The 24,999-nt window shown below is 41.4% G+C and overlaps 1 protein-coding gene across 2 annotated transcripts; it reads right to left on the bottom strand.

Annotated features, from left to right (window-relative positions):
• Positions 1-386: 386 nt before the first annotated feature.
• On the bottom strand, positions 387-24,359 carry CCDC80 (coiled-coil domain containing 80). 2 transcript variants are annotated; one of them, NM_204431.2, is made up of 8 exons: positions 23,737-24,359; positions 21,454-23,363; positions 16,505-16,661; positions 11,251-11,387; positions 10,516-10,664; positions 6,680-6,783; positions 5,463-5,543; positions 387-1,799 (listed from the first exon to the last, which is right to left on the bottom strand). In NM_204431.2, the coding sequence occupies exons 2-8, from the start codon at positions 23,353-23,355 to the stop codon at positions 1,453-1,455; spliced, it is 2,877 nt and encodes a 958-aa protein (NP_989762.2). In that variant the 5' UTR covers positions 23,356-23,363; positions 23,737-24,359; the 3' UTR covers positions 387-1,452. The 2 variants fall into 2 exon arrangements, with proteins under 2 accessions (NP_989762.2, XP_046754836.1); XM_046898880.1 differs by having other exon boundaries at positions 23,891-24,359.
• Between the last annotated feature and the right edge of the window lie 640 nt (positions 24,360-24,999).

The following is a 24,999-nucleotide window of genomic DNA, read 5'->3' as shown; positions in this document are numbered from 1 at the left end:
TGTACTTTCTACCTACTCCAGTGCTACTGCTGTGAGGACAAAACCAAATGAGTGTCCTGTTACACATACGCATGAAAGGCATGAATGCATAGCTGGCATATGCTTCCATGTAACAGATTATGAAAAAGAAAAGTGACTGATTAGGTGTGCCTCAAACAGTAGAAGGGACTACTGTGCCACTATGAAGATTTGCATGATGCCTTCACTTTAAGATATTCCTGAATATCGCTACTGAGTCTTTAGTGTTTGGAAATCTAACTCAAATGATATTGAAAACATAGCTATGCAAGGAGTTCCTGCAACTGACTTCAACAGAATAAGGTTGTGCAGTGGACCCAATGCCCGAAGACACCAGTGAGAAGGGAGAAGAAAACCAATTCAGAAAATGTGGCAGAAATATAGCTGGTTTAGTAGCAAATCAAATGATACCCAAACAATTCTATAAACATTTCATCCAGATTTTTTTTTTCAAGGGAGAGGATATGAGAAGAGGTAGAAGGAAATCTGAAGTTTAGAGCAATAGTTTACATAACATTACAATAGAGAGCTAGTACAACTTACTTAAAATATGTGAATGACAATGTTTTCCTTTTTTTTTTCTTTTTCATTTTTTTTTTCTCCTGATTAGAAATAATGCTTTTCAGTTTATTTCAGACAAGACTATATGGCTGGTATTTTCACTTAGCTCTCATTAACTTAGAATGAACTGTCAGGTGCGAACAAGGATCCCAATTAAAAGAATAGATGGCTGTGCAGCCAGCTTTGCTGTTAAGAGAACTTTACACTGTTTAGAGTCGGAACAAGTACTGCCAGAACCAAAAATTCTTACTTTCAGTGGCAAAGTCAGCAAATTACAATGCTGATGCCCTGTAGAAGGGATGCTGTGTTTTTTAGACAAGTTACTTCTAAAGGATTTTTTTAAATTATTATTGAAGAACTTGTCAAATGCACCTTTCATAACGTTTCCTTTTTTGAGAAGGTTCTGAAGTTCTTTGCTTATCTTCATCAGCACAAAGCAAAATTCTCACTTTCCAATAAATATACTTTTTTTTTTTCTTCTTAGAAAAAATACTAAAAAGAGCATTACAATATTTGTCGGACTGTTCATATCCTGCCCTACAGTAGTGTCCATGGACTGAGGCTGTGGGGACTTTTTGTTTGGTTTTAGTACAAACAAACAGCAACTGCTGATGCCCTTTGTTTTTAAAGGATTAAAAATAGAAAGGAGTCTTTATTGTTTAAAGCTTCAATACTACTGTTTTGAATTGTTTTGCTGCAAGAAGGCTTCTGTGTTTTTGAGAAGGCAAATAACCAAAGTCCCTTGATTGAACAGCGGAAGAAGGAGGCATGGATATCTAAGTGGCCTGGAAAAACTCTCTGCAACAGGCCACGTATTGCTTGGATAGCTATTAGAAGACAGGCACAGGGCAGTCAGAGGCTAACTTGCTCTTTTCAGTATGGATATCCATGGTGGTAACTTCCATGGTGGCGGTAGTCATCCTGGTAACCTTCCTGGTATCCCTGGTGATAGCTATGGTAACCATACCCACCATACTCATCTTCTGGGCATTGCATGCCGAGCGATTGCTGAATTGTCATTTCCTGTCGCCGAAGCTGCATGGAATCAATCAGATCATACACAATTGCCATAGACCACATTGGAGAAGGATACCAGGATTTGACGTTTCCATCTTTCCCAACTAGAAGCATGGAGAAATACTCTGGGCTAATTTGGAAATAATTTCGAATGTCTTTCACCAAGTTAGCTGGGATATCTTCTCGGTCTACAGTAGCGCTTCCTAGAAAGTGATTACATAAAACAGCATTGGCATTTTGTCTAAGCAGCAGTGATGATTAGTAGTAACTCAGTGAGTTTGCAGTATGAGAAAAGATACAGCCCACTGTTTGATAATGTAATATACTTGACATTTGCAGTGTAGTATTTCCTGGTTCTGAAATGAAAGGCTGCTGTACTGTGAACGAAAGATGCATTTTTAACAGTTTTGTTAGGGTTAGTAAATTTGTCTTTATCCTCTAGGCTGAAGCTACTGTGGTGTGGCCCATCTTTTCCTCACCTGACATGCATGTGTGTTTTTGTTTCTTACGCAGCCCGAGTAACGGTTCATGTCTGCAGAAGGCACACAAAAATAGTCACAGTGAAAGAAATCACTAGACTAGAAATGTGATAGAGTGAAACATTGCAGGATGAATGTACTGGGTCATTAATGGCAGTGTAGAGCCTCACTCTTGAGCTGGGGTGCTGTATGAAATATAAGATGTGGCAGATGTCATGACGACTTTAAAAACAATAGGTTCTCATGCTGATCTGCTGAATTTGGCTTATAAATATGAAGCCTGTACTACGGAAGTGGGTAGAAAGTATAAGACAACTAGGATCAGTGGACACCTATATACAGAGTTGATGTAGTAACAGGACTTTCATGAAGTGGCATCCTGCTTACAAACTTCGTGAGATTCTCCAAAGGAGATCTGCAAGTGGATAGCTGAAGGTGGTCAGGCTGATACAGGTAATAAAGATTACTAGAAGGCTTCAAAATAAACTTTGAGAATATAGTTGGAAGGCAGAAACAAGGTAGGAATAATATATGATCAGTTCCTAGAGTGCAGGGAGGTAACCTGTGTGACCTACTGGTAGGCTACCAGCTTTGGCAGGGAGGTTGGACTCAATGATCTCTTGAGGTCCCTTCCAACACCTGCAATTCTGTGACTCTGTAACCAGTGAAGTTCACAGCTGTCTGTGCTAGGTCTGCTGCTGTTCTAGGCTAGAGCTTAGGTTTATGAAAGGGAGTTACTTGAAAGGCTTGTTCTCTGCTCACTAGTGGTCAAAAAACCAAAACAGATGCTAGAAGCTATGAAGAAAATAATACATAAAGAAAACAGAATATCATTATGCCACTATGGAAACCTGTTGTGTCCCTCTTGAACAGTACATATGCATCTGATTCTCTCACCTTGAAACTGGAAAAAAATCCAAGGCAATAAGGATGATCATAGGTTTGCCAGTGGGTTGGGTGAGATCTACAGGATTGTGAATATCACTGCAGGGATGGATAGGGATTACCTGTTTACCCACAGGAAAGGTAAGGGATATCAAATAACCCCATAGGAATCATGTTTGGGACAAATAAGTTACTTTGCAGATTTGTGGAGTTTCTCAGAGGGAAGTGTGGATGCTTCAAGTAAACATGAAATCAAAGGGTGATTTGACGAGCACATTGGAGGTATCTGTTGAGAGCTGCTTAGCATGTATAATGATACATGCTGGGAATGATAAGATTGAATCTCTAGGAGTAAGGATCAGAGGGAGGGCCAACAAAGCGGGCATCCTGCTGGGGGTCTGTTATAGACTGCCTAATTAGGACGAAGAGACAGATGAGGCATTCTACAAACAGCAGGCAGAAGTTGCATGATCATCAGCCCTTGTTCTCATGGGGGACTTCAACTTTCCTGATGTATGTTCGAAATACAATAAAGCACAGAAGACGCTGCCTGGGAGGTTTCTAGAGTGTATGGAAGAAAACTTCCTGATACAGCTTGTAAGAGAGTCTACCAGAGAAGGTGCCCTACTCCTAGAGTTCAACAAAGTCTTTGATGACTTCAATGCCGCCTACCTAGACTTCATCTAAGTCTTCGATGCTGTCTCCCATGTTATTCTCATGAGAAACTGGCAGCCCATGGTTTGTACAGATGCACTCTTTGCTGGGTAAAGAACTGGCTGGAGGGCTGGGCCCAGAAAGTGGTGGTGAATTGAGTTAAATCCAGGTGGCGCCTGGTCATGAGTGGTGTTCTCTAGCGGTCAGTATTGGGTATGTCTTGTTTAATATCTTTATTGGTGACATGAACAAGGACATTGAGTGCACCCTCAGTAAGTTTGCAGGCAACACCAAGGCAGGAAGTGTCAATCTGCCTGGGGGTAGGAAGGCCCTTCAGAGCAATCTGGACATGCTGGAAAGCTGGGCACAGGCCAATGGGATGAAGTTCAACAAGACCAAGTGCCAGGTCCTGCACTTTGGCCACAACAACCCCAGGCAACGATATAGGCTTGGGGCAGAAAGGCTGGAAGACTGTGTGGAAGAAATGGACCTAGGGATGTTGGTTGATGCTAGGCTGGTTAACATGAACCAACAGTGTGCCCAGGTGGCCAGAAAGGCCAATGGCATGTACAATGGCTTGAATCAGAAATAATGCATCCAGCAGGAGCAGGGAGGTTATTGTCCCCTGTATTCAGCTCTGGTGAGGCCACACCTCAAGTACTGTGTTCAGTTTTGGTCCTTTCACTTCAGGAAAGATATTGATGCCCTGTAGCACATTCAGAGAAGGTCAGCAAAGCTGGTGAGGAGTCTGGAGCGCAAATCTTACGAGGAGTGGCTGAAGAAACTGGGATTGTTTTGTCTGTAGAAGAGGGGCTCGGAGGTGACCTTATCGCTCCCTGCAACTACTTTGAAAGGAGGTTATGACAAGGTGGAGGTTGGCCTCTTTTCCCACATTATTAGTGATAGGACTAGAGGGAATGTCCTCAGGTTGCGCCAGGGGAGGTTCAGGTTGGATGTTATGAAAAAGTTCTTCTCCAAAACAGTGCTCAGGTGCTGGAATGGGCTGCCCATGGATGTGGTGCAGTCACCATCCCTGGAGGTGATCAAGAAACGTTTAGATGACGTACTAAGGGAGATGGTTTAGTAGGAAATAGTGGTGGATGGTTGGACTGGATGATCTTAGAGGTCCTTTCTAACCTTGGTGATTCTATGATTCTATAACCAAGGTCATGAAGTTCTTCAGTGAAAAGTAATTGGAGGCTGCGAAGGCATTGAAAAAGGAAGCACAAGATCTGCTTTCTCTGTTAATCTTTCTTAGGCCTGGAATTATGTCTTTATGAAGCTAGAAGGACTGGGATGTTTTCTAGTACAGTGCTGTAAGAATGATGAGGGAGTAAATAAGCTCTTTCCTGCTTCCATCTCTTCACTGATAGATGTAGTTGTTGGGATCAGGTAATAGAAGAATAATTAGCCTTTGAAATGTTCCTTGACAGCTAGGACTCCTAAGAATGAATTAGCTTGCCAGGAGGCAAGTCAAACAGATGATGGATAATGGATCTATATAAGAGAATGTGCTAGATATTAGCCTTGCAAACTCTTAAGCATGTACATCCCTCTGTTAATGATGGCAACGTGTGTAGACTGTACCTGGGACTGTATTTTGGTGGAAGATGAAGATGTGAGTGACTTCCAGATCATCTCTGGGCTTTTCTGTCCTACAGAAGCTATATGGTATTTAGCATAGGTGTATCAAGAAAGTTTGCTTTTCTGCCATATTTTTTCTTAAGCAATGGAAAGAAAAAAATTCAATCATATCCATCCCTCTAAGGAAATTACAGAAAAAAAAAAAATAGTACTGCATAATGCTCTTCATGAGTAGTAGTGAACAAACTGGAAACAGTCACTTACCATTAATTGGATACAACTCTAAGACACCACCAATATCTTCTCCAACTCCTAGCAACTTGAGGATAGTTATATGGCGCAGACCTGTGGAAGAAATGAAGGAGATTTTGAGTGAGACCAGTTCTTTATGCACGTTTTTGGGCAGATTTCAGTTAATTCAGCCAGATCTATGCTAGTTAAATTAGCAGCCAGTCTCAGCAGCCCTCTGTGAAGCTGAACTTCCAGTTTCCCTGGAGTCTCTGCCAGTCACATCACCAGGTCCCAAACATGGGGATAAGCTAGCATACTGACATACCAGTAACCCACAGAGGCCACCTCCAAAATTAAGAATATCTCTGCACTGTTTTGTTCATGGGTAAAGTTCTTACTTGTCGTATAGCAGAAACATAATTAGAGGTGATATAACGAACAGTTAAACTGCAGATCACTGCACTGTATTTCTTAGGACAGGCATTCACTTCTTTCACTTGCTCTGAGCAGAAGCTTGGACTGTTGCCTCTGCTTTGAAGAAAGACCTTCCATCTGCAGAACCTGTTCATGAAACATGAGTATGATCTACAAAATCTCTGATGTAACGTTTTACAAGGTGGAGATAAGATGCTTGAAAGTATCACTTGGTTAAGATAAATCATTGAAGACAAATCCTCTCGAGGCTTTTGTAGTAAAATGAAGGGTCGTTTTGGGTCTTGCTCTCAACTGCCTTGTAGAGCAGTTCATCTCTCTAGTGAATGTCTTAAGTGCCTAGTTAGGGAGCTGGGAAGATTGTTACTGGGTTGAAGTAGCTTCCATTAAGATTTTTTTACAGGTTTAGGAAATGGAGCAGAAAGGAAAAGAAAAAAAAACGATACCCATGCATCTCTCTGATATCTGACCTAGCTCTAAACTGGTTATAAGGATCTGACTTTCCCAAGGCATTGCATCATTAATTGATGCAGTAAGGTAGATCTGAATTATAAGCTGGAAGCAACGCTTCAGTGCACTAACCTTTCCTGCATAACGTTAAGGATTCTAGGGAACACTTGGTTTAGTGTTGTTAGCTGACTGCTGTACTACCTGCTTATTTTGGTATTTTCCACCTGTATTTGGAGTAGCTACAAGCAAGCTTTTCAGTTGTGAGACTCCTCAGATTGTCTAGTTTCAGACTTGAGCAAAAGAATCCATCACATCACCAGGAAGGATGTGGTTTTTGGGGAGCAAGAGTGTAATTTCCTTTGACTCACCAAAATTACAGGCTTGTCCACTGAGAGCAGCAAGCTGCTGGGAATAAGCCCAGTCCTCATCACTGGGAGCAGAGATCACCACTAGCCGCCTTCTCCATCGGAACCTGGAAACAAAGAGGAGTGCAACAGGGAACCATCATGACATATGACTGGAGTACTTTGAGGATTTTTGTTCTTTAAGCTGAGATATGTCATATCTTTCACAACTTTTAAGTAACAGATGCTGGGAGATATTCCCAGTTCCATTCATCACGGCGCGAGGATAAAGCCTATCTGGAATTGTACAGTTCCAAAACTCCAAAAAAACTTTTGTGGTTTTGCTGCAGTTTAGCCAAACAAACATTGCAAAGCTTAAGATCTTTGCTGCAGTCACCTTTGCTGGATCTCACCGTGCTGAGACCTGCATATTCAAGCGCAGGAGAGATCCCTGTAGGATTTCTCACTAGACATTTTAGCTTTTATGTCATTTGCTGCTGCTGGAACTGCTCTGTTATTTTGCAGTCCAAGGGCTGTCTGAGAATTAGGGTGTATCTTCATTTCAGACATAACTCATGCTTCTATGTAAATAATCACTAATCTCTTTTTCTTCTTTACCACACACACTCACTCAAAATACTTTTAACGTTCTCTTAAACCTAGTCTTGTTGACGTAGATGTGTCTGTATGAGACTGTGGCTATATAAGCCATCCATAGGGCAGCAGAATACATTTTGGAGTTTTCTTTAACAGGGGGTGTCTCATCTAACCATACTTGTGCGCTGAGGATCGCTTTTCATTGTCCTCTCAGAGAAAGGGAATGCCATAGGGACACTTGAAACCCTTAAAAATTCTAACTACAGAGTTATTTAATACTCTGCAAATAACCCCTTTTTTTTAATAAAGGTACTTCTACACTAAACCTAAATAAATCAGATTTATAGGAATTTGCAGAGCTGCAGGGATATTTTTATAGCAGGAAATGATCTTTTAAATGGATGCAGATGTTACTCTGTTACAATAATAGTCTGCCTTTCTGCAGCACCACATGAAGATCCCAAAATAAAAGCTAATGCAGAGGATCAACACTATTCCACTTGAGAAAGTAGAAAATACTGTGGGATTTGCTCAAAGTCTCAGAAGTTGCTGAGGGAGCAGGGGATGCTCCTGCCTAATTCTTTGTCTTCTTGAATGACTGATGCTTTTTTTTTTTTTTTTTTTTGATAGTTAAAAATTAAAAAAAAAAAAGTTCCTCGGTTTCAATCTTGCCCAGGAGGAACAGCTAAGAGACTTGAGATGTGTATGCAGGTATGCGAATGGGAACAAGAAGCATTATTAATCACATACATGATGTGAAGGAAAGAGGGGAAATTTCTTGTTCTTCTGGAAATAGTAGACTTTTCTTTTGGTGATACTTTATATGGCAAAAACACCTGGCTGTCTGAAAACAAGGACTCAGAATGGAAACATTGGATCATATTTTGTCTTCGGCATAAATTAGTATAGTATCTTAACTGTGAGTTGCTTTAATGATTGCTTGCTAATTTTTGAGTATCTGCTTTGGATGCGTAGAAATGAAAAATATTAACAATCACTCAAATTGTGTATCCTTCTACCCCAGGCAAGTCCTATACTTGGTGTGCTTGTTTGAGGTCACACCTAACAAATTGGTATATTTGGTCCTTTACAGCTGTTGGTTTACAAACGCTAATGTACAAATCTATGTCTTATTCCTGATATCGGAAACACACACTGGTATTCCTGTCCTGAATAATCTGCCAGACCCTTTCCTTTGTGCACCCTGTCTTCCTCATCTGCCTTGTTTTACTTCTCATTCTGATTTGAGAGCCCAGAAAACAGTATGGCCAGTGTCTCAATGTTACAGGGGGCTCACCCAAGGGAATTTGAGGATCTCCTGCCAATACATGTGGCTTTTGAGAATTACTCAAGGAAGTTCTGGCTCTTCATCCTCTTTCACACCACACAGAGTTATAAAAAACAATATTTGCAATTTTACAAGGGCTGCTCTAAAAACAATGTCTCCTGTTTTATTATATTGGTTGTATGGAAGTAGAAGTTGAACCTCCTACCAATATTCCGTTAAATTTTGTTGCTGAGTGACAGATGGCAGCAGAGGGGCAGTCTGACAAATTGGCGTCTGATGTGGAAGTGCGGATGAAGAAAAGGTGTGTCATTGAATTCCTCCATGCGGAAAAAATGACACTCATTGTCATTCATCAACACTTGCTGAACATTTATGGAGACCAGAGAGTGGATGTGAGCACAGTGAGGTATGGGGAGGGTACTTTTGAGCAGTGACAACAGTGACAGTGGGTCACCTCCACTGGTGCAGATTTGTACAAGTACTGCATGCATGCTCTTGTTCATCACTGGTGAAAATGCACACCTGATGGTGGTGCCTCTGTTGAAAAATGGTGTTTGTAGCTGATAGTTTGTTCTATCAAATAGTGTTGTTATGTTCTTTGTATCTGTTATAGTTTCTATGGAAATAAACAGGAGGCATTACTTTCAGAGAGACCTATGTATAACTGACCTCCCAAATGTGCAATGCTAGGACTCTTGTTCAGCTGGGAAGATAATCTTGGACAAAGCTGGAAGTAATCTTGCTGGGAATCTGACCAGTTATCGTGGCTAATGAAGTCCACCCAATACTTAAACCTGATGCCTATTCCACAGACAACAGATACATTCTGTGCAGCAGTAGTTCTGTTCATAGATGCACCATTCTGTATTTTTCCTGCCTGTTTCTCTAACGTGTGTTTATTACTAGGGCTGTTTGCAAGCAAAGAAGTATTTGGGAACTGCCACTTTTCAGCATACAAGCTCTATCTTGTGTTGGACAGCTGTTTCCAAACTGTGGTTGTTCTTGGTGGTCTTGAGGATGACCTAAACAGGAGGTGGTGAGGAGGGTGGGGTACATCTTGTTAAAGGTTCTCTTTCTGTTGAAGTGGCCGCAGGATTTTAAAATGTTCATCAACAAACAACCTACTGCTTTGCCTGTTGCTCCATTCCCTTTCATGTCATAACACATCATGTTGTCCCAGTTACTTACATAGCCATCTGGCATTAAAAGTGTACCTCGATGGATTCTGATAGCAGGCGAGGAGAATGCAGTAGTACCACTTAAGCCTAGAGTGATGAGATAGCCCTAATTTCATGTAAATTATTCTGTACAGTTGTTCTTTGGGTCTGAATTTGCCCACAGTCTGGATGTTTATTTCAGAGTATTTAGGTCTCACAGGTAGAGAGCAGTAACGTAGCATATAGAGACTGCACAAACAGAACTGTCTTTCTACAGAACGTCTCTCAGACATTTTACAAGAGACATCTGCAAGGTCTTTAAGGCATGACTAATACTGGCAAAGTCCAACTGTTATCTCAAGCAGCATAAGAAGGAAGTTACAGTGAATGAATTAGTAAATCAAACTACATGAAAAGGATTAGAATAGGATTAATGGGATTGTGATGGTTGGTGATTGAAACATCAACATTGTACTGTATACATTCCAAACACTGAACCAACATCTGTGAATTAATCCTTATTCACATATCAATCCAAATCAGTGTTATTATCCCCATATCATGGGGGGAGCAGTCGGGGGAGACTGATATACAGAAAGTTAGTGTCCAAAAAATGTGCAGTCAGAAATGACAGCATCCACATTGACTTCTAGCGCTCTGTGCAAGACTGCCTGCAGCTGTGGCTACATCTCTGTTTTGCTTAACACTGATAGCATTGAGAAATCTCTATTAAAAATTGTAGAAGTAGTTGGATAGTTATTTTTTTAGTAAGACAGTAATTACTAGGACTAGCAGCAGCTAAGAGCAGAAGGTAATACCTGGATAAGAAGCTCTCAAGGGATTGCTTTTTATCTTCTTTGCAGACAATGCCCTCTTTTTTCTGTCTTTCCATGTCTTTAATTCGTGACTGGAAGGTGTCGATCAAATCAAACACAGACTTCATTGCTATAGGTACTTCATAGTATTGCTGTCACGCAAAAAGAACAGGTGGAAAAATGGTCCATGTATTAGCATTATTTCTGCATGCATCACAGCACTGTAGGGTATACAGAGATTCAAATGTCCTCATATGCACACAGGTAACAAGGCCTAAAACAGTTGATAAACTATGGTAATATTCCTATTTTTGCAGTCAGACTGCTCCTTGGAAATGACATATCATTTGTCCAATGTGTTAAGACCGGGCCATTGCAGGCAACACATTATCAATATATTCTTTTGTAGAGTGTTGTCATATAAAATATGTTGTCATCTTGGTGAGTTGTCACACTGTGTTTTACAACACCAGGTACTGCATAAACATCCCTGCCAGAGGCTGTCCGGTCCCAGCAGTGTCAGCTCACCATCCCCACAGAAAGCCACAATCCCTGAGATGCTCCCATCTGCAGATTATGAAGATAATTACCTAATTCCTGACATTTACTGTCCTTTTTCTTGTCATCCAGCAATGAGAGTGTCTTATGTGCCTGACATGTAAGCCTATGTTATCATTTCATGTTTATTTTTTTTCATATTTTTCACTGCCTTTTCTTTCCAAGAGTCAAAATCCTCACCTTGACCTTCATGTCAGTGTCCGTCAGCACCATGAAGAAGTCATTGTAGGTCATCCCATACTCTTTCCTCAGCTCACTGATGAGCTGCTGATCCACAAGATCTTCATCCTCTATCACTTTCATGGGCTTTTCGTTATCTTAATACAAAACAGAGGAGAAATAAAAATGGTCATGGAATTGCACAGCAAGCTGTCTTCAGTTACACCTTGCAAGAAAAGGGGAAGGCCCTCTTCCATAGGCCCTCTTCCCACTGCACTGGCAAGGTCTTCAAAAACAGCACTGTGCCACTGTGGCTTTAAACTGTCTAGTTTTCTGTCTCAGTATTTTTGGAAAATGAGTTTACCCTAGGGCTCACGTACTTCAACATTCATCATTTTTACTTGCTTTTGAAAAATGTTGGTTGCCTACTCTTTTCTGGGAAGGGGTTTGAGATTTTTTCAGACATATTTATACATTCGTATGTGTGTTAATCATTTCCACAGCTCTCCTGAAATGCAGCCGCTTGCAATACAAAATAGAAACTATTTGACAACTTCCTGCAGAGGCTGGAAAGCATAGAGAATTTGAGTCAGTAAAATATAGTTAGAACAGCTTGAGGCTGTCCAGGACTCTGCAGTATCTTCCAGTCTTAAAAAATTACATGGGATGTTCAGTGACTACAAGAAACCAGAAACTGTTAAACATATCTTGAATACTGCAGTTTTAGCTCTTAGGGTCTGCACAAATACCATGCTGTGGCACTCTTCCACCTGCTTGCTGATGTTAATTTCCCATTCTAGCACACTGATGGGGGAAAAAAAAGTGTTCTGAGAATGATATTATGCATACTCACTGCCTCTGCCCTAAGAAAGCTTTCAGAAAAGCGAGAGGAGGAAAAAAAAAGCAGACAGTGATTTCATTTTGAAACTTACAGAATTATTAAATGTCCAAATTATTCAAATGGAAAAGAACCAAACACTCAAAAAGATTTTTAACTAACTCAGAACTTTATGCCCGCCTCAGAACTTTATGCCTCTTTTCTTATATTTAACACGAAAAATGACTAGTCTGATGCTTCCAGTTTCAACCTGAAAGTTTCACCCTTTTCAAATGATTTATCATCATTTGATGACAGGTACCAAAAGAAATTCTGGGTATGTATTTACAAAGTTAGATCCACGTGACTTTGTGACAGAGGTTTGAAACATGTACAGGACAAGCCCGTGGAGGCACTGAGGATCCTTAATTTCCTTAAGCCAGAGTGCATTAGGGCCGAGTTCTGAAGGCCTCCATATCACCAGCTCATCCTCAGCATCCAGAACAGCACTATACAACTATGACAATGCTGGAACAGGCCTCCAGATACAGCTATGGACCTGGGAAGTAAAAACCAGGGAAGTCACACACACAGTGAAATAAAGCACCTAGGGGCCAAAAAGCTGTCTTCATATACTACTTGTTTATGCCCTAAGACAGCACTGGGTCATAAATACTCATATCGTCACTTAGCGATCTCAATCATAGCTTAAGTGATCTGCCTGAAGTCAGAGATGCAACAGCCAGTAAAGAGCTGCAGTGCAGAGGTTCAGCTTTGCTGTCTCCTGCTTCATTGTTATTCACCAGCAGACAGACATGAGATGAACTGATTTCAACATGCAGAAACAGAACATACTTATTCAAGAACAAATGTATATTTTGAAAACAGTTGACTATTTAAACAATAAGGAATTTATTATTTTTTTTTCTAAGCATCCATAATCTCTGGGAGCAAGTTAATCTGATTCAAATTTTGCAATAGATCCAATCTTTGTGATAAACTCAGTGAAGCTTCTGAATTAAATCTCTGGAAAGATGTTTGGAGCAGAACCTGACCTAGACTTCATACCTCAGGAAAACAAAACAAAAACCAACATCAAGTTCTATGATTTGGTTATACTAATCATTCTACAGACAGCATTTTTAATGGTTGTATGTGGTTATATATACTTTAAGGTTTTGTGAAGAACTATAGGTAATGTTATAAATTCTCCATTTGATGGGTCAGTCATGCTTTAATGCTTCATAAGCAAGATTTACATCTTACTAGTGTCAAGCATGACTCTTAAAACATAAACCAAAATTCATACTTATGCCTTCAATTTTATCCCAAAGCAAGATCAGCACTATCTCATTGGTCTATATGGAGGTAGAATAATGCAAGAGAGGTTAGAGGAAAACAGCTTGAATGGTACATTACCTTAAACTAACTGACTCATAGCACTGTTTTGCTTCAAAGACTGCAGATAACAACATGAAGATAGCACTTTAGAGTTTCACTGTTTGGATGTTTTCTTTCAAATCTTACAATGTAAAGAAAAATAAATGACAAAAGTATACAGAAAAATGCTTTTTGGGGAAAAAAGCCAGAAGGACTGACTTGCCTTGCAAACTTATGCAAACTTAGAAGTGGTTTTTGGAGAGGAAAAGAATAAGTTAATCTAATAGCCTTTTTTCAATTCACTACTTGTCCCCAGCTTCCACTGTCAGAAAGCATATCTGGGGTCAACCTGAGGAACAACACAGTTGAGACTGTCTGCTACTACCAGCAAAATTCTCTCTGATGTTTTTGAAAAGGTCACTGAAAAAGTGTAGAATCTTTTCTCAGTACATCTTTAGCAGCCAGATAGGCTGGAAAGATGAGTTACTCTTTACAAATAATTCAGTTGAGCAAAGAATGTCAGTACTTTGCTGTGAAAGTATAGTAGCCTAGTAGGTTACGTGCTGGCTTGGGTTGTAAGATGGTTTTGTTACAGCTTGGAACTCCTGTTTAGTTCACAGAAGCCCTGTTCCCAGGATGTGAAGGAAAGAGACCAAATGGCTAACTTGAGGTGAAAAGGATTCTGATTTTCTGTCATTCTAATGGGAAACAGTCTTTGGTTTCATCATAAATCAATCTTGGCCAAACAGCATTAATGAGCTCTTTCATTAACTACTTCTAAATATGTTTGAAATTCCAGACGAAGAAGTATTTTCTGTGGACCTTTCTGTTTTTGTCATTTATAATTCACTAGCACAGCAAGTCCAAGGATATAGCAATGTAAGTAGATCTCATCGTGCTGACTGCTGAGGTTTCTCACTATAGCATAAATACTGTGAACAAAACTTTTGTTAGGAGTTTTTGCTGCCTCTGATGCTGACAGAGACTGAGCCATTAAGAAGCCATGCAAGCAAGAAGGGTAGAGGAGAAGGGGAGGGAGAATAGAAAAGTTTTTGTATTATTTAAGCTTTTGAAAAAGCTCAGGATTAGGTGTTCTGGGCAAAAATGTAAGGTGAGCTTCTCATGTTAGGTTAGCTTATACTCTTCTAAGTCTCCTGCTTTTCTTCAACAAGTTAATTCCTCCCATGAGAATTAAGCTGTTATACACATTTGTGGTTTGGAAGAAGTCTGGGTGTAAGTTAAGTTTGGAACAGGCTGAAAGAGTATGGTCTATGTCAGAGTGAATGTCTGTTTATTAGCAAGACTGGAGCTAAATATATTCCTAAACAGGCCACTGACTGACAGACGGACTGGTATAGGTACAGAAAAAGTGACCTTGAGTAACCTTGGTCTGATGTGGAAAATTCTATACCACTCCAGATTTGCCAGAGAGGTGCATGGATGGACAGTCTGAATATATAAGTCCAGAGACAAATCTGCTGGACGCCAGCTAGCTCCCCTCTCTTTGACAGTAGCGGAAGCATGGCTGGAAGCCAGGCATAGTTCCATCATTTTCTGACCAGTTTTATGCCAGATCTGAAATACCCTGGAAGAGACTAGTGATGGGAGCATCATGTGGTCCTGAGCTTTCCATTCCATCATACATTGCTTTTAAGGTCTGGAAAACCAAACCATAGGAACTTCTGAGGAACAATGTGGTCAGTTATAAGGCAAACTACTAGTTTATATACTATTGCTTTGCCTTGGCTCAGCTAAACACTTAAACTGGTGTGAAGCTGTAGATGCAGACAGCAACAGGATTGCTTACATTCTTCAAGTGACACCTGAGCTTAGGTGCTTTGCTGGGCCTGGACTTGATGTCTCTGTCCAAACCCCACCATAATTAAAGGAAAGGTTCTTGCTGGCTTTGGTGGGTTTCCACAGGACCTGAGCACTGACACCTGTTGTTTAAAAACTACCTAGGATTTGGATGCCCAGTGCCACTTGCAGATAGGGGAACTCTGTGTAAAGAAAGTGGTACTAGGTAAGGCTGAATGAACTGCTTTGCAAGACCTGCACAGTCTGATTTATAGTGCCTCCGAAGATTAACCTCTTTGTAACAACCGGCAATAAACAGACACACTGATGAGTATCTGGCTTTATGGGCAAAGAGAGGCTATCAGAATTAAAATGGTAAACCTTTTAATATCAGGTATGCTGGTACAAATTTATAAGATTGCCCATACTTAGAAGCTATGGATGAAATCTCCTAAATTAATATCTCTTTACTAGCAGAGAGAGGAAAATGTTCTTGGATCTCACCTGTGTTAGAAAGTACTTTAAACATCTCAAAATCATCTGTTAGGCCTAGAAAAGCTGATCTTGGGAAGGAAAAGAACTCACTTCAAGGAGTCTACCTGGCACACTTCTCTCACAGTCCTGGGTTCAGTGAGTGCGTGCCTGTGCAAAATTAGGCCTTTTCCATGGCCTCATGAGGAGGGAGAAGGCATGAGTAAATGTTACATGGCAGAGCAGAGAGGTAATGATGTTGAACCTCAAAACAGAATAAGCTTAGACCAAGTTTTGAATTATCATCTCAAACATTCACTTCAGCTTCTTCTGTACCCCATCTCGTCTCCTTCAAGACAACAGACAGTTTCTTTAAACCATGTTTAAAATGTGCTAGCAAATATCTAGCCGCCCATGGTTTAGAAAAGAAACACTGGTGGAGCTGTATTAGGACAACCATTCTGATAGTGAGGTCAGTATTCATGATGCTGGTAGAACTGAGCCTCATTTCCTCCATTTCCCTCATCAAATTTTCAGGCCTTTTCTCTGTTTCACTATTTTACTATCTTTATGAATTCTCACAAAGAAAGCTTAAGTTACAGCACTGGAAGCCTAAGCATGGAAAATACTAGAGGCCTTTACATACAGAATGAGAGTAGTCAGCATAGAGGGAGGAGGAATGTGTCTGAAAGTCCTACTATCCCACAACAAATGGCTTTGCTTAGGTCTTGACCCAAGCTGGGGAAATTTCTCCCTTTGCTGTCTGTAATGTGCCCACAGGATGGAAAGAAATTATATAAAAAAAGGAACCTAGCTGGAAGTGGTCAATTTTCATGCTGCTGTTGTTCATGGTGCCAAAAATTGTAATGACTGAGATTTTCCTTGTTGCCATCTTGCAGAAGCTCTCCAGATACTCGTCTCGCTGCTGAACATACATGGTGTTGTCCGCCTTGGGGGTTGTAATCAGCTGGTTGGTGGCAGAGACAAAAGAGCTTGTTTAATATAAGAAATGAAGCAGATTACTATTTCACTGAAGGAGAACTAGTCACTGTCTGCAACCTTGCATTTATTTTTCATAAAGCTATTGCCTCCTCTGTAGTTTTATTTTGCTTGTGGCTGTAGTGTACCTTTAGGGCCAGTCCTGTCCAACCAGTCCCAGGAAAGCCATAGGAAGCATGGCCAGCTGGTGGCACCAGCTCTTCTATTGCCTTTCCACAGTACTGGTAGGAGAAATGACACTGGAATTTAAGGGAAGCCCTCTACCTTCCTATTGTCCTTTGCCTTACCACGTCTCCCCCCACCCTTCAAGTGTGCAACATATTTATGATTCCTCCCACCCAGTCACAGCAGGAGCACTAGAAACATGGCAGCCTGACAGCTACTCCATCCTCATCGCATGCTTCAGGCAGAGCTCCTGTGGCTGTTTCGACTATGACAGTGCAAGTACAACTGGAGCTTATTGAATAATTATATAACTGATGGTCACATAAGAAGACCTTGAAAACTCAATAAGGCCACTGTGACCTCACCTGAAAATCACTGATTTATCATATATTTGTTTTAAGTCACTTTGCTGTAATATGGGTTTTTTATTTGATTAGAAGGCATGGCTATGGAGGAAAAGCAGGAGGAGGAACAGTTATAAAAACTTAAGTATAAAATTATCCACAGTTTATGTTACTCTACTCATTTCAAAGTCTCCTAACCATTAAAAGATTAAAGAAGTTTAAAGCACATAACTTGGCTCCTTCATCAGTGACTAGGATTCAAACATCCCAGGAAGGGTGTTTGTCTCTTAAATGTTCCCTGCTTTGTTCTACAAGGTTTGATGACATAGGTCTAATTCAGACTTCAGTGTATGTTCTTACTCATGGCTTCTGAAACTAAGAGGACAGCGCAGACCAGTGGTCTGGTCAGCATGCAGTAGTTCTGTGCAGCAGTTTCCAGAAGACGTTTGGAGATGAATGCCCCCAGTCTAGCAACATAATCATTTAAGTGCTTTCAGTGCAGCACGCTCAAGTACCTGCAACCGCTCCTCCAAACACAAAGGGAGTTGGAATCTGAATTTTATGATTTAATATATGAAATACTCACCAGAATCCCTCAATTGCAAGCTTATGCTTTAGTCTGTAGCAGGTACAATCATCTTCTATCTACTTCATGTTCATAGACCCTGAAGGCTAATTTTTATGATATACTCATTATTAATGTTAATCACTGTACTGAAATGTAGGGGGCATTTATCAGCTTGTAAAATCTGACTAGTTTATAGAAAGATTCCCTGGCATGACTACAGCCCTGGGTGAATGAGAATCAAACACAAAAAGTGATTTCTGGGCTTTAACATGTAACACATTGTTTTTAAATTGCACAGAAATGCTTCAAATTAAGCAAAGATCATGAAGAGGATTTGAGGACTGAGACTAAAACCAAACCGTTGGTTTGCATTGTACTTTCAGTTTTAGAGGCTGTAAGTAAGAACACACACTGAAGTCTGAATTAGATGTACTTCATCAGACTGCAGAATGAAACAGGGAACATTTAAAAGGCAAAGCAATCTTCACATCAAAGCTTTGTTCTAGGACATTTCTAAGCCAAGCGGAAAATACATCACATCTACCTGCATTTGCATGCATGTGTGTGCATATATGTATTCATATATGTGCATGTGTGTATAAATGAAGTGTTATATAAACTGTCAGTTTGCACTTCATCACCACAGGGAAATAAACAGAAAACCCAGAAAACAGTAAGCCAAGACTTCTCAGCGTGAGTAAGAATGAAACAAAACCCTCAGTGTAGACTGGTGAGGCTGCATACCCATATGCTTTTTCAGTTTTCGCAGGTGGATCCTATATTTGTCATTAATTGAACTTAACATGGATTAGCCTTCAGAATTCTAAATGTTTGAAAAGCATGCTGAGACCTGCAAACTGATAATCTTAATGATGTGTAAGTCTTAAAAGCCTGTGACTCTCTTAAAATTCTCTTGTAGTGGGGGAGGCCTGAAACAATGTCTTTGGGAGACAGTCTACTGAAGTGACTGAAAGACAGTAGCACAGCCATGTAGTGGGGTTCTACTCAAATAGAGCCAATTCTCTAACAGTGTGGGCTAATTATTTAGAGGAGTTTGAAGACTCATGAATGGTAGAGTTTATCCAGCTAGAAGGACTTACCCTAAGTGAACTGAATAGTTTGATAGGAAGGAGTGCAAAAATACTTGTGTATGGATTAAAGACGCTTGGAAAATTCTTTGTTATCCACGTGCGGGGATGGAAAAGAGAGAACAGGCTTCAGCCATTGCTTTTACTCTTAATCACCTCAAACTTGTCCTTCAAGAAACTTCAGGGCAAGCAGGCTGAAGGTAGTGGATAAATACAGTGCAACATGGCACAATCATTTCTCTTCAGTGAGTTCTGTCCTGACAGCCTGAGATTGTGCAGCTTTTTTATTGAAAATGCACCTGACAGGTGGCTTGATATCAGCTGGTTGAAATTTCAGACCAGCCTTTAAGTTGCCAGGACTGTGCTGTTGTGATGAATTAACAGTTTGACATCCATATGCTCAGATTTTGACATTTTACAAATTTGTTTTTATTTGTCTTGATGCTGGACATGTTCTTGGAAGCCACAACATTGAGATAGATGACCAAATTTCAAAGATCTCAAACTCCCTTGGTTTGCTTAACTGGTAGTTAACATGTAACAAGCATTATTTGCAAAATTCACTAAAGTTCAATTTTTTCAAATATATTGCTAATAACATTATTGAATAATAATTGAATATTATTCAAATATATTGCAAATATATCAAATATAAAGCCAAGTGCAAGGTCCTGCATCTGGGTTGTAGCAATCTCAAGCACAAATACAAGTTGAGCAGAGAATGGCTTAAGGGCAGCCCTGAGGAGAAAGATTTGGGAATGTCAGTTGATGAGAGATTCAGTATGAGCTGGCAATGTATGCTTGCAGTCCAGAAGTCCAACCATATCCTGGGCTGCATCCGGAGAAGTGTGACCAGCAGGTTGAGTGACTCTCTACTCTGTTCTCGTGAGACCTCACCTGCAGTACTGTGTCTAGTTCTGGAGCCCCCAACACAAGAAGGACATGGAGCTGCTGGAGCAGGTCCAGAGGAAGGCCATGAAGATTATCAGAGGGCTGGAGAACCTCCCCTATGAGGACAGGCTGAGAGCTGGGGCTCTTCAGCCTAGAGAAGAGAGGGCTCTGAGGATACCTCATAGTGGTCTTCAGTTTCCTGAAGAGGGCCTACAGGAAAGCTGGGGACAGAGTTTTTATAAGGGTATTTATGCAACAGGACGAGGGGAAATGGCTTTAAACTGGAAATGGGTAGGTTTATACTAGATATTAGGAAGAAATTCTGTACTGTGAGGGTGGTGAGACACTGGAACAGGTTGCCCAGTGAGGTTGTGAATGCTCCCTTCCTTGGAAGCATTCAAAGCCAGGCTAGATGGGGCTTTGAGCAACCTGGTCTACTAGAAGGAGTCGCTGCCTATAGCAGTGAGTTGGAACTAGATGATTTTAAAGGTCCCTTCCAACCCAAACCATTCTATGATTCTATGATTGTTCTTCTCCACTCACAACATGCTGAGGAATGTTCTTCTAGTTCTGCACAGGCCCTGAAGCTGGAAGAACAGGGAGGGGAATAAGAAAGTTGGATTCTACTTAGGTTTGTGAATCATCAACAGAATGATTAATTAAATTCCAGTGGTTGAAATCTTGGCTTGGCGTCTTAGGTATTTGTATTGAAATATGGGGCATCAAAGTGAAAACTGTGTTGTGACACTGACTGTTGAACAATAACTGTCAAAGAGGCCAGTTTGCAGTGGAATAATTGCAGGAAACCAGCTCCCATATTAATATTTTTCAAGAACTATTTTTCAAAGTGTGCCTTTTCAGGATATGTGCCATCTGCCAGGAAAAACATCTGTACTACAACTAAAACTGTTTCCTGTTGCAGGTGAAGTGTTTTTTTAGATAAGTAGTTGGAAAAACATACAACACTATTAAACCCTGAGAGAAGTAACTCCAGATCGTGCTGAGTTTCTAAGACTTGAAAACCAACCATAGAGTTATTGTTTAATAAAAACAGCAGGAGAATAAAAGGGAACAAAGTCTGTATGGGATCCCTGAAGGTATCTAGGAGATCTGAATGCCAAATTCCCACAAGAAATAATGGCACATGTAACAGTCCTACCTCAGGGCAATCTTGTCATATGCCTTTGTGCATATAGTTAGTCAGACGTGCATAATACTGCCAAAAAACACCTGGCTTGCTTCCAGTTTTAGGACACCAGCACCAATACAAAACAGGTTTGCCAGCTGGCAGGACATGCTTAGCATCAAAATGTAGTGACATTGGCAAGTACCCTAAAGCAATGACTGAAATCCACATGAACTTCATTTTATTGAATATAGTTGTATGGATCCTGATACCTGTATATCTATTGGAAACAAAATATTCTGATGGCTGTATGATGGCTCATGGAAGTGAGTGGGAAGGGGTTTTAACCTAATTCCTCTCTGATGGATTTTTGTACCATACGTAAGATTTCCTACATGAGGCTGCAAAAACTTCCATGTTGGAAATGATCCTCCAGATCTAGAGATCCGATCTCTTAAACAAAATCAACAAAGAAGAGTAATACAAAAGCACCATAAACTTTCTGTTCCCCATGTTCCTACTAGGAGGGAGACATTACTTCATTTATGAAATAAAATTCAGATGAACAAGTTACTTACAATGAGCCGCCTTTTGCCTTCAAAATAGTCCAGGAGGTTGGCCACCGATTTCCTGGGGGGCTGTAAGAAAGGCTTCTTGTTGGGCTTGGGGAAATCCTCATTCTCTGTTCTGCTCCCCTTCTTGTTTTTTTTGCTACGGTCTTTATCCTGCTTGTTCTTTTTCTCAGCTTTGTCCTTCTTGGACTGCTTCTCACTCTTGTGCAGCTTGTCAGGTCTGTCCTTCTTCTTTTTCTTCTCAGGTTTATCCATTCGCTCATGCTTCTTTGATTCTTTTCCTTTCTTTGGGGGAATACTTCCCACTGCAATCTCTTCCTCTAAATGGGGACTAGCAGGCTTACTTGGGTCATATTTATCTTCATATTCATTACTCAGTATCTTCTCTTGTGTCTTCTTTTTTGGTGGTTTAGTCTTAGTCGGTTTGTGTTGCCCTGGCGTGACATTCAGGTCCCTGTGGTTATAGTCCTTCCTGTCTGTTCGATTATCTTTAAACCTACTCATGCTTGCCTTTGTGTAGTGCACTGAGGGGGCTGTTGGGACTTCTGTGAAGCTCTCATAGCGGCCACCTTTGCTTGGTTTCCGTGTGGCTGCCAGGTGTTTCTCTGGGTGGCCTCGCTGCCGGTCCCTGCGATTTGCCTTCCACACAGGAGAATAGAAATCCTCAGAGGCCATGACTCGCGGTGTGGTGACCTCAGGAGATGCTGGCAGCCTATGGTACTCTGTGGTGGTATGTGACTTTGTGGTCCATGTCCTCTGCGTGGTGGGGAGGGGTGTAGTTGTTGTTGTAGGCCTGCTTGCTGTTGTCACTGTGCGGGTGGTGGCCCGGGTGGCTGTGGTGGTGGTAGGGAGAGTAGTGGTCCTTACTGTAGGCAGAGGAGTAGCCACAGTGGTTGTCATCGGTTTTCTCACTGTTTTGGTCCTTGTTGGCTGGTTGCTGCTCCTCCTTGGTTCCTCCTTCCTCCCTCCTGCTGACACTTGGACATGTCCACCACCAGGGATAGATTGGGTGCTACCCCCATTATTGTCATCTTCAACCACCTGTCCCTCCACCCCAGCTGCTTTGCAAGTCTGTATGAAACCCTTCTGTCTCATCTTCTCAATTTTTCTGATGGGGTTCTGATCAATGACTTCATACATGGCCTCTAGCCTTACCGGATAAGGGTACCTTTCCTCCACCTGTAGAGTTTTCTTCAGCAGCACCATGCCAAATTTCCCCTTTTCTAGTTTCAGAAAGCTCATGAGCTTAGGGATGAGAGCAGGATCCAGTGGCTGTTCCAAGACTTTTCCTTCATTGGTTATCCTTCTGACTTTCCCTCCTTCTTCCCCTTCTTCATGGAACAACACAATCTGCTGGATGTGTCTCTCAGCCAGTTCACAGTAAACATCATTTTTCAGCAGGCTCATCATGAGCCGGTAGTAGCCCTCTGAGGCATGGGGGGCAGAAATGACCCACACCCGATTTTTCCCAGCAAAGCTGGCCAAGACATTGGGGGAGCTTGACCCTGAAGGGAAGCGTACTGCTCGTGACTGTGAGGCGGTAGATATCCCTTCATCCTTAATCATCTCAGACTTGGAGTATTTGGCTGCAGCTGTGAGTCTCTGTAACCGCCTTGTTCTGGTGCCTACGCTCCTGGGCTGGGAACGTGATTCCTCTTTCAGGAGGTTGGCAGGTGCCTTTGGAGGTACTGAAGAATCTCTCTTGGTGACGGGGTGTTGGGGACTGGGGCTCAGATTCTTTAGGGATGCTCCAGACCTTCTCAGGAGGCTGCTTGGAGCCCTGTGAGACTGAGGCACTTTCCTAACTCCATGGCTCCCTCTCTCTGCTAACCTCCCTGTCTTCTCCGAGCCACAAACTAGCCATGCTGTCCACAGCAGGGCTAAGCTGAGAGCTGGCATCCAGTTCATTGTGCAATCTGCTTGTGGGAAGGAGGAAAAAAAAGTGAGGTGTTAACAGTATGATGATACTTTGCACAAATGATTAAATAAAACCACAAGAAGAGGCTGGATAGTTTTAGGGATTCAAGAGTGCTGGTTACACCTCAGTATTGCCCCAGTGGTTTTGTAGAGTTTAAAAGTTATTTTTGGAAAAGCACAAAATGGATCTTTTTATCAAAAAAATGACATAATCCGTCTGTAACACAACTCTGTCTATCCAAAAGGACATCGTGATCCACATCCTTCTCCCTCTCTCAGTCTCTCACGCTCTCACATCCACACACGCAAACACACAGAGAGAATAGGTCTGGTACACACAGCAGAAAGCCAAGAATTAGACTTGAGACTTACACTCTCACGGAAGTTCGCCTTCCAGAGATGAGGTTTCACGTCTTTTTCCTTTAAAAGGAGACAAATGCCATACAGCTTTGCTGCTGCTCTGTGATTTATCCTTACACAGCCCAGCAGGTCCCAGAGCCTGTCTGTCTATTTGTGTATCTTTTACCTTTTTTTTCTTTCACGTTCTTGACAAGCGGGATGAAGTGAGCGGAAATTTCCTTTGGGATCTCTGCTTCTCCATTTACCTGCAGGTCTGTCTTCTTTCTGTACCGGTTACCCACACGGGCAAGGATTTCATTTAAGAAAAAGAAACTCCCAGCTGCTCTGAGTCTCTCTCTTTCAAACTTCCTCAAGCCTCCTTCCCACTCCTTGCTTCCTCAGTCCAGCTTAGTTCCTTTGTTTCCAGAAAGGAAAGCACAAGCATTAATATATTTTCCAGGCTGAAGAAAAACACAGGAATGTGATGTTGAAAAAAAAGCGGATGCTTCCCTTTCCCCTTTCTCCACACTTAGACAAAAGCAAATTGTATAAGTTTAATCTTTTCTTCTCCTTCCCTTCTTGGCTCTTTACGGTCCCAGAAATGTCAGGGTAACCCCAGCGCTGCTCAGAACCAGCTTCAGACAACAGTGGCCACTGGAAATGGGGGAAACTTCACTCAGGATTTAACAGCTCAGCAGAACCCGCCTCCTCCCCACTCTGACACAGGGAGGGAGGGAGGGAGGAGGAAGGCTCTGGGGGCTGAAACACTGCACAGCATCACAGCGCACTTCAGAGAGGGTGACTCCAGCCTTAACTCTTTCCTTTGCGCTTCCGAGCTCCCTTGCGCTCCCCAGTCTCATCTTTCTCTTTCTTCCCATTAAAAAGACACAGTCTGAATAAAAAAGAGTCCCGTGAGAAATGCATTTCCCCATCTGTGTCAGAAACCACTCTGCTATTTAAAAGTAGTTGCTTTGTAACCCTATTGTTTCTGCCTCCTGCTCCGCTTTTCCCCGTTTGTTTGTTTTCAGGGAGTTCTCCAGTAAAAATCCTGTTTTGCTTCACTTTCCTGCCAATTTCACTTTCAGATCCACATGGATGTGTCACTATAGTCTGCTCCGTAAACATATATGCACATGGCTGTTTGTTCATTTGTAGTTTTAAAGAGATCAAGATGTTTACTGCATTACGGTACTAAAAATAGCATCACATGTATTTCCCTTGAATGTACACTAGCAGTAAAAAAAAAAAGTGCAAAAATACCTAAAGCGACACAGTTAAGGACAGGGTCGTGTCCTT

Source organism: Gallus gallus, chromosome 1 (genome assembly GCF_016699485.2).
Source record: "Gallus gallus isolate bGalGal1 chromosome 1, bGalGal1.mat.broiler.GRCg7b, whole genome shotgun sequence".
Lineage (NCBI taxonomy): Eukaryota > Metazoa > Chordata > Aves > Galliformes > Phasianidae > Gallus > Gallus gallus.
The sequence above is the reverse complement of the archived record's forward strand: the minus strand, read 5'-3'. Positions and strand labels throughout refer to the sequence as shown.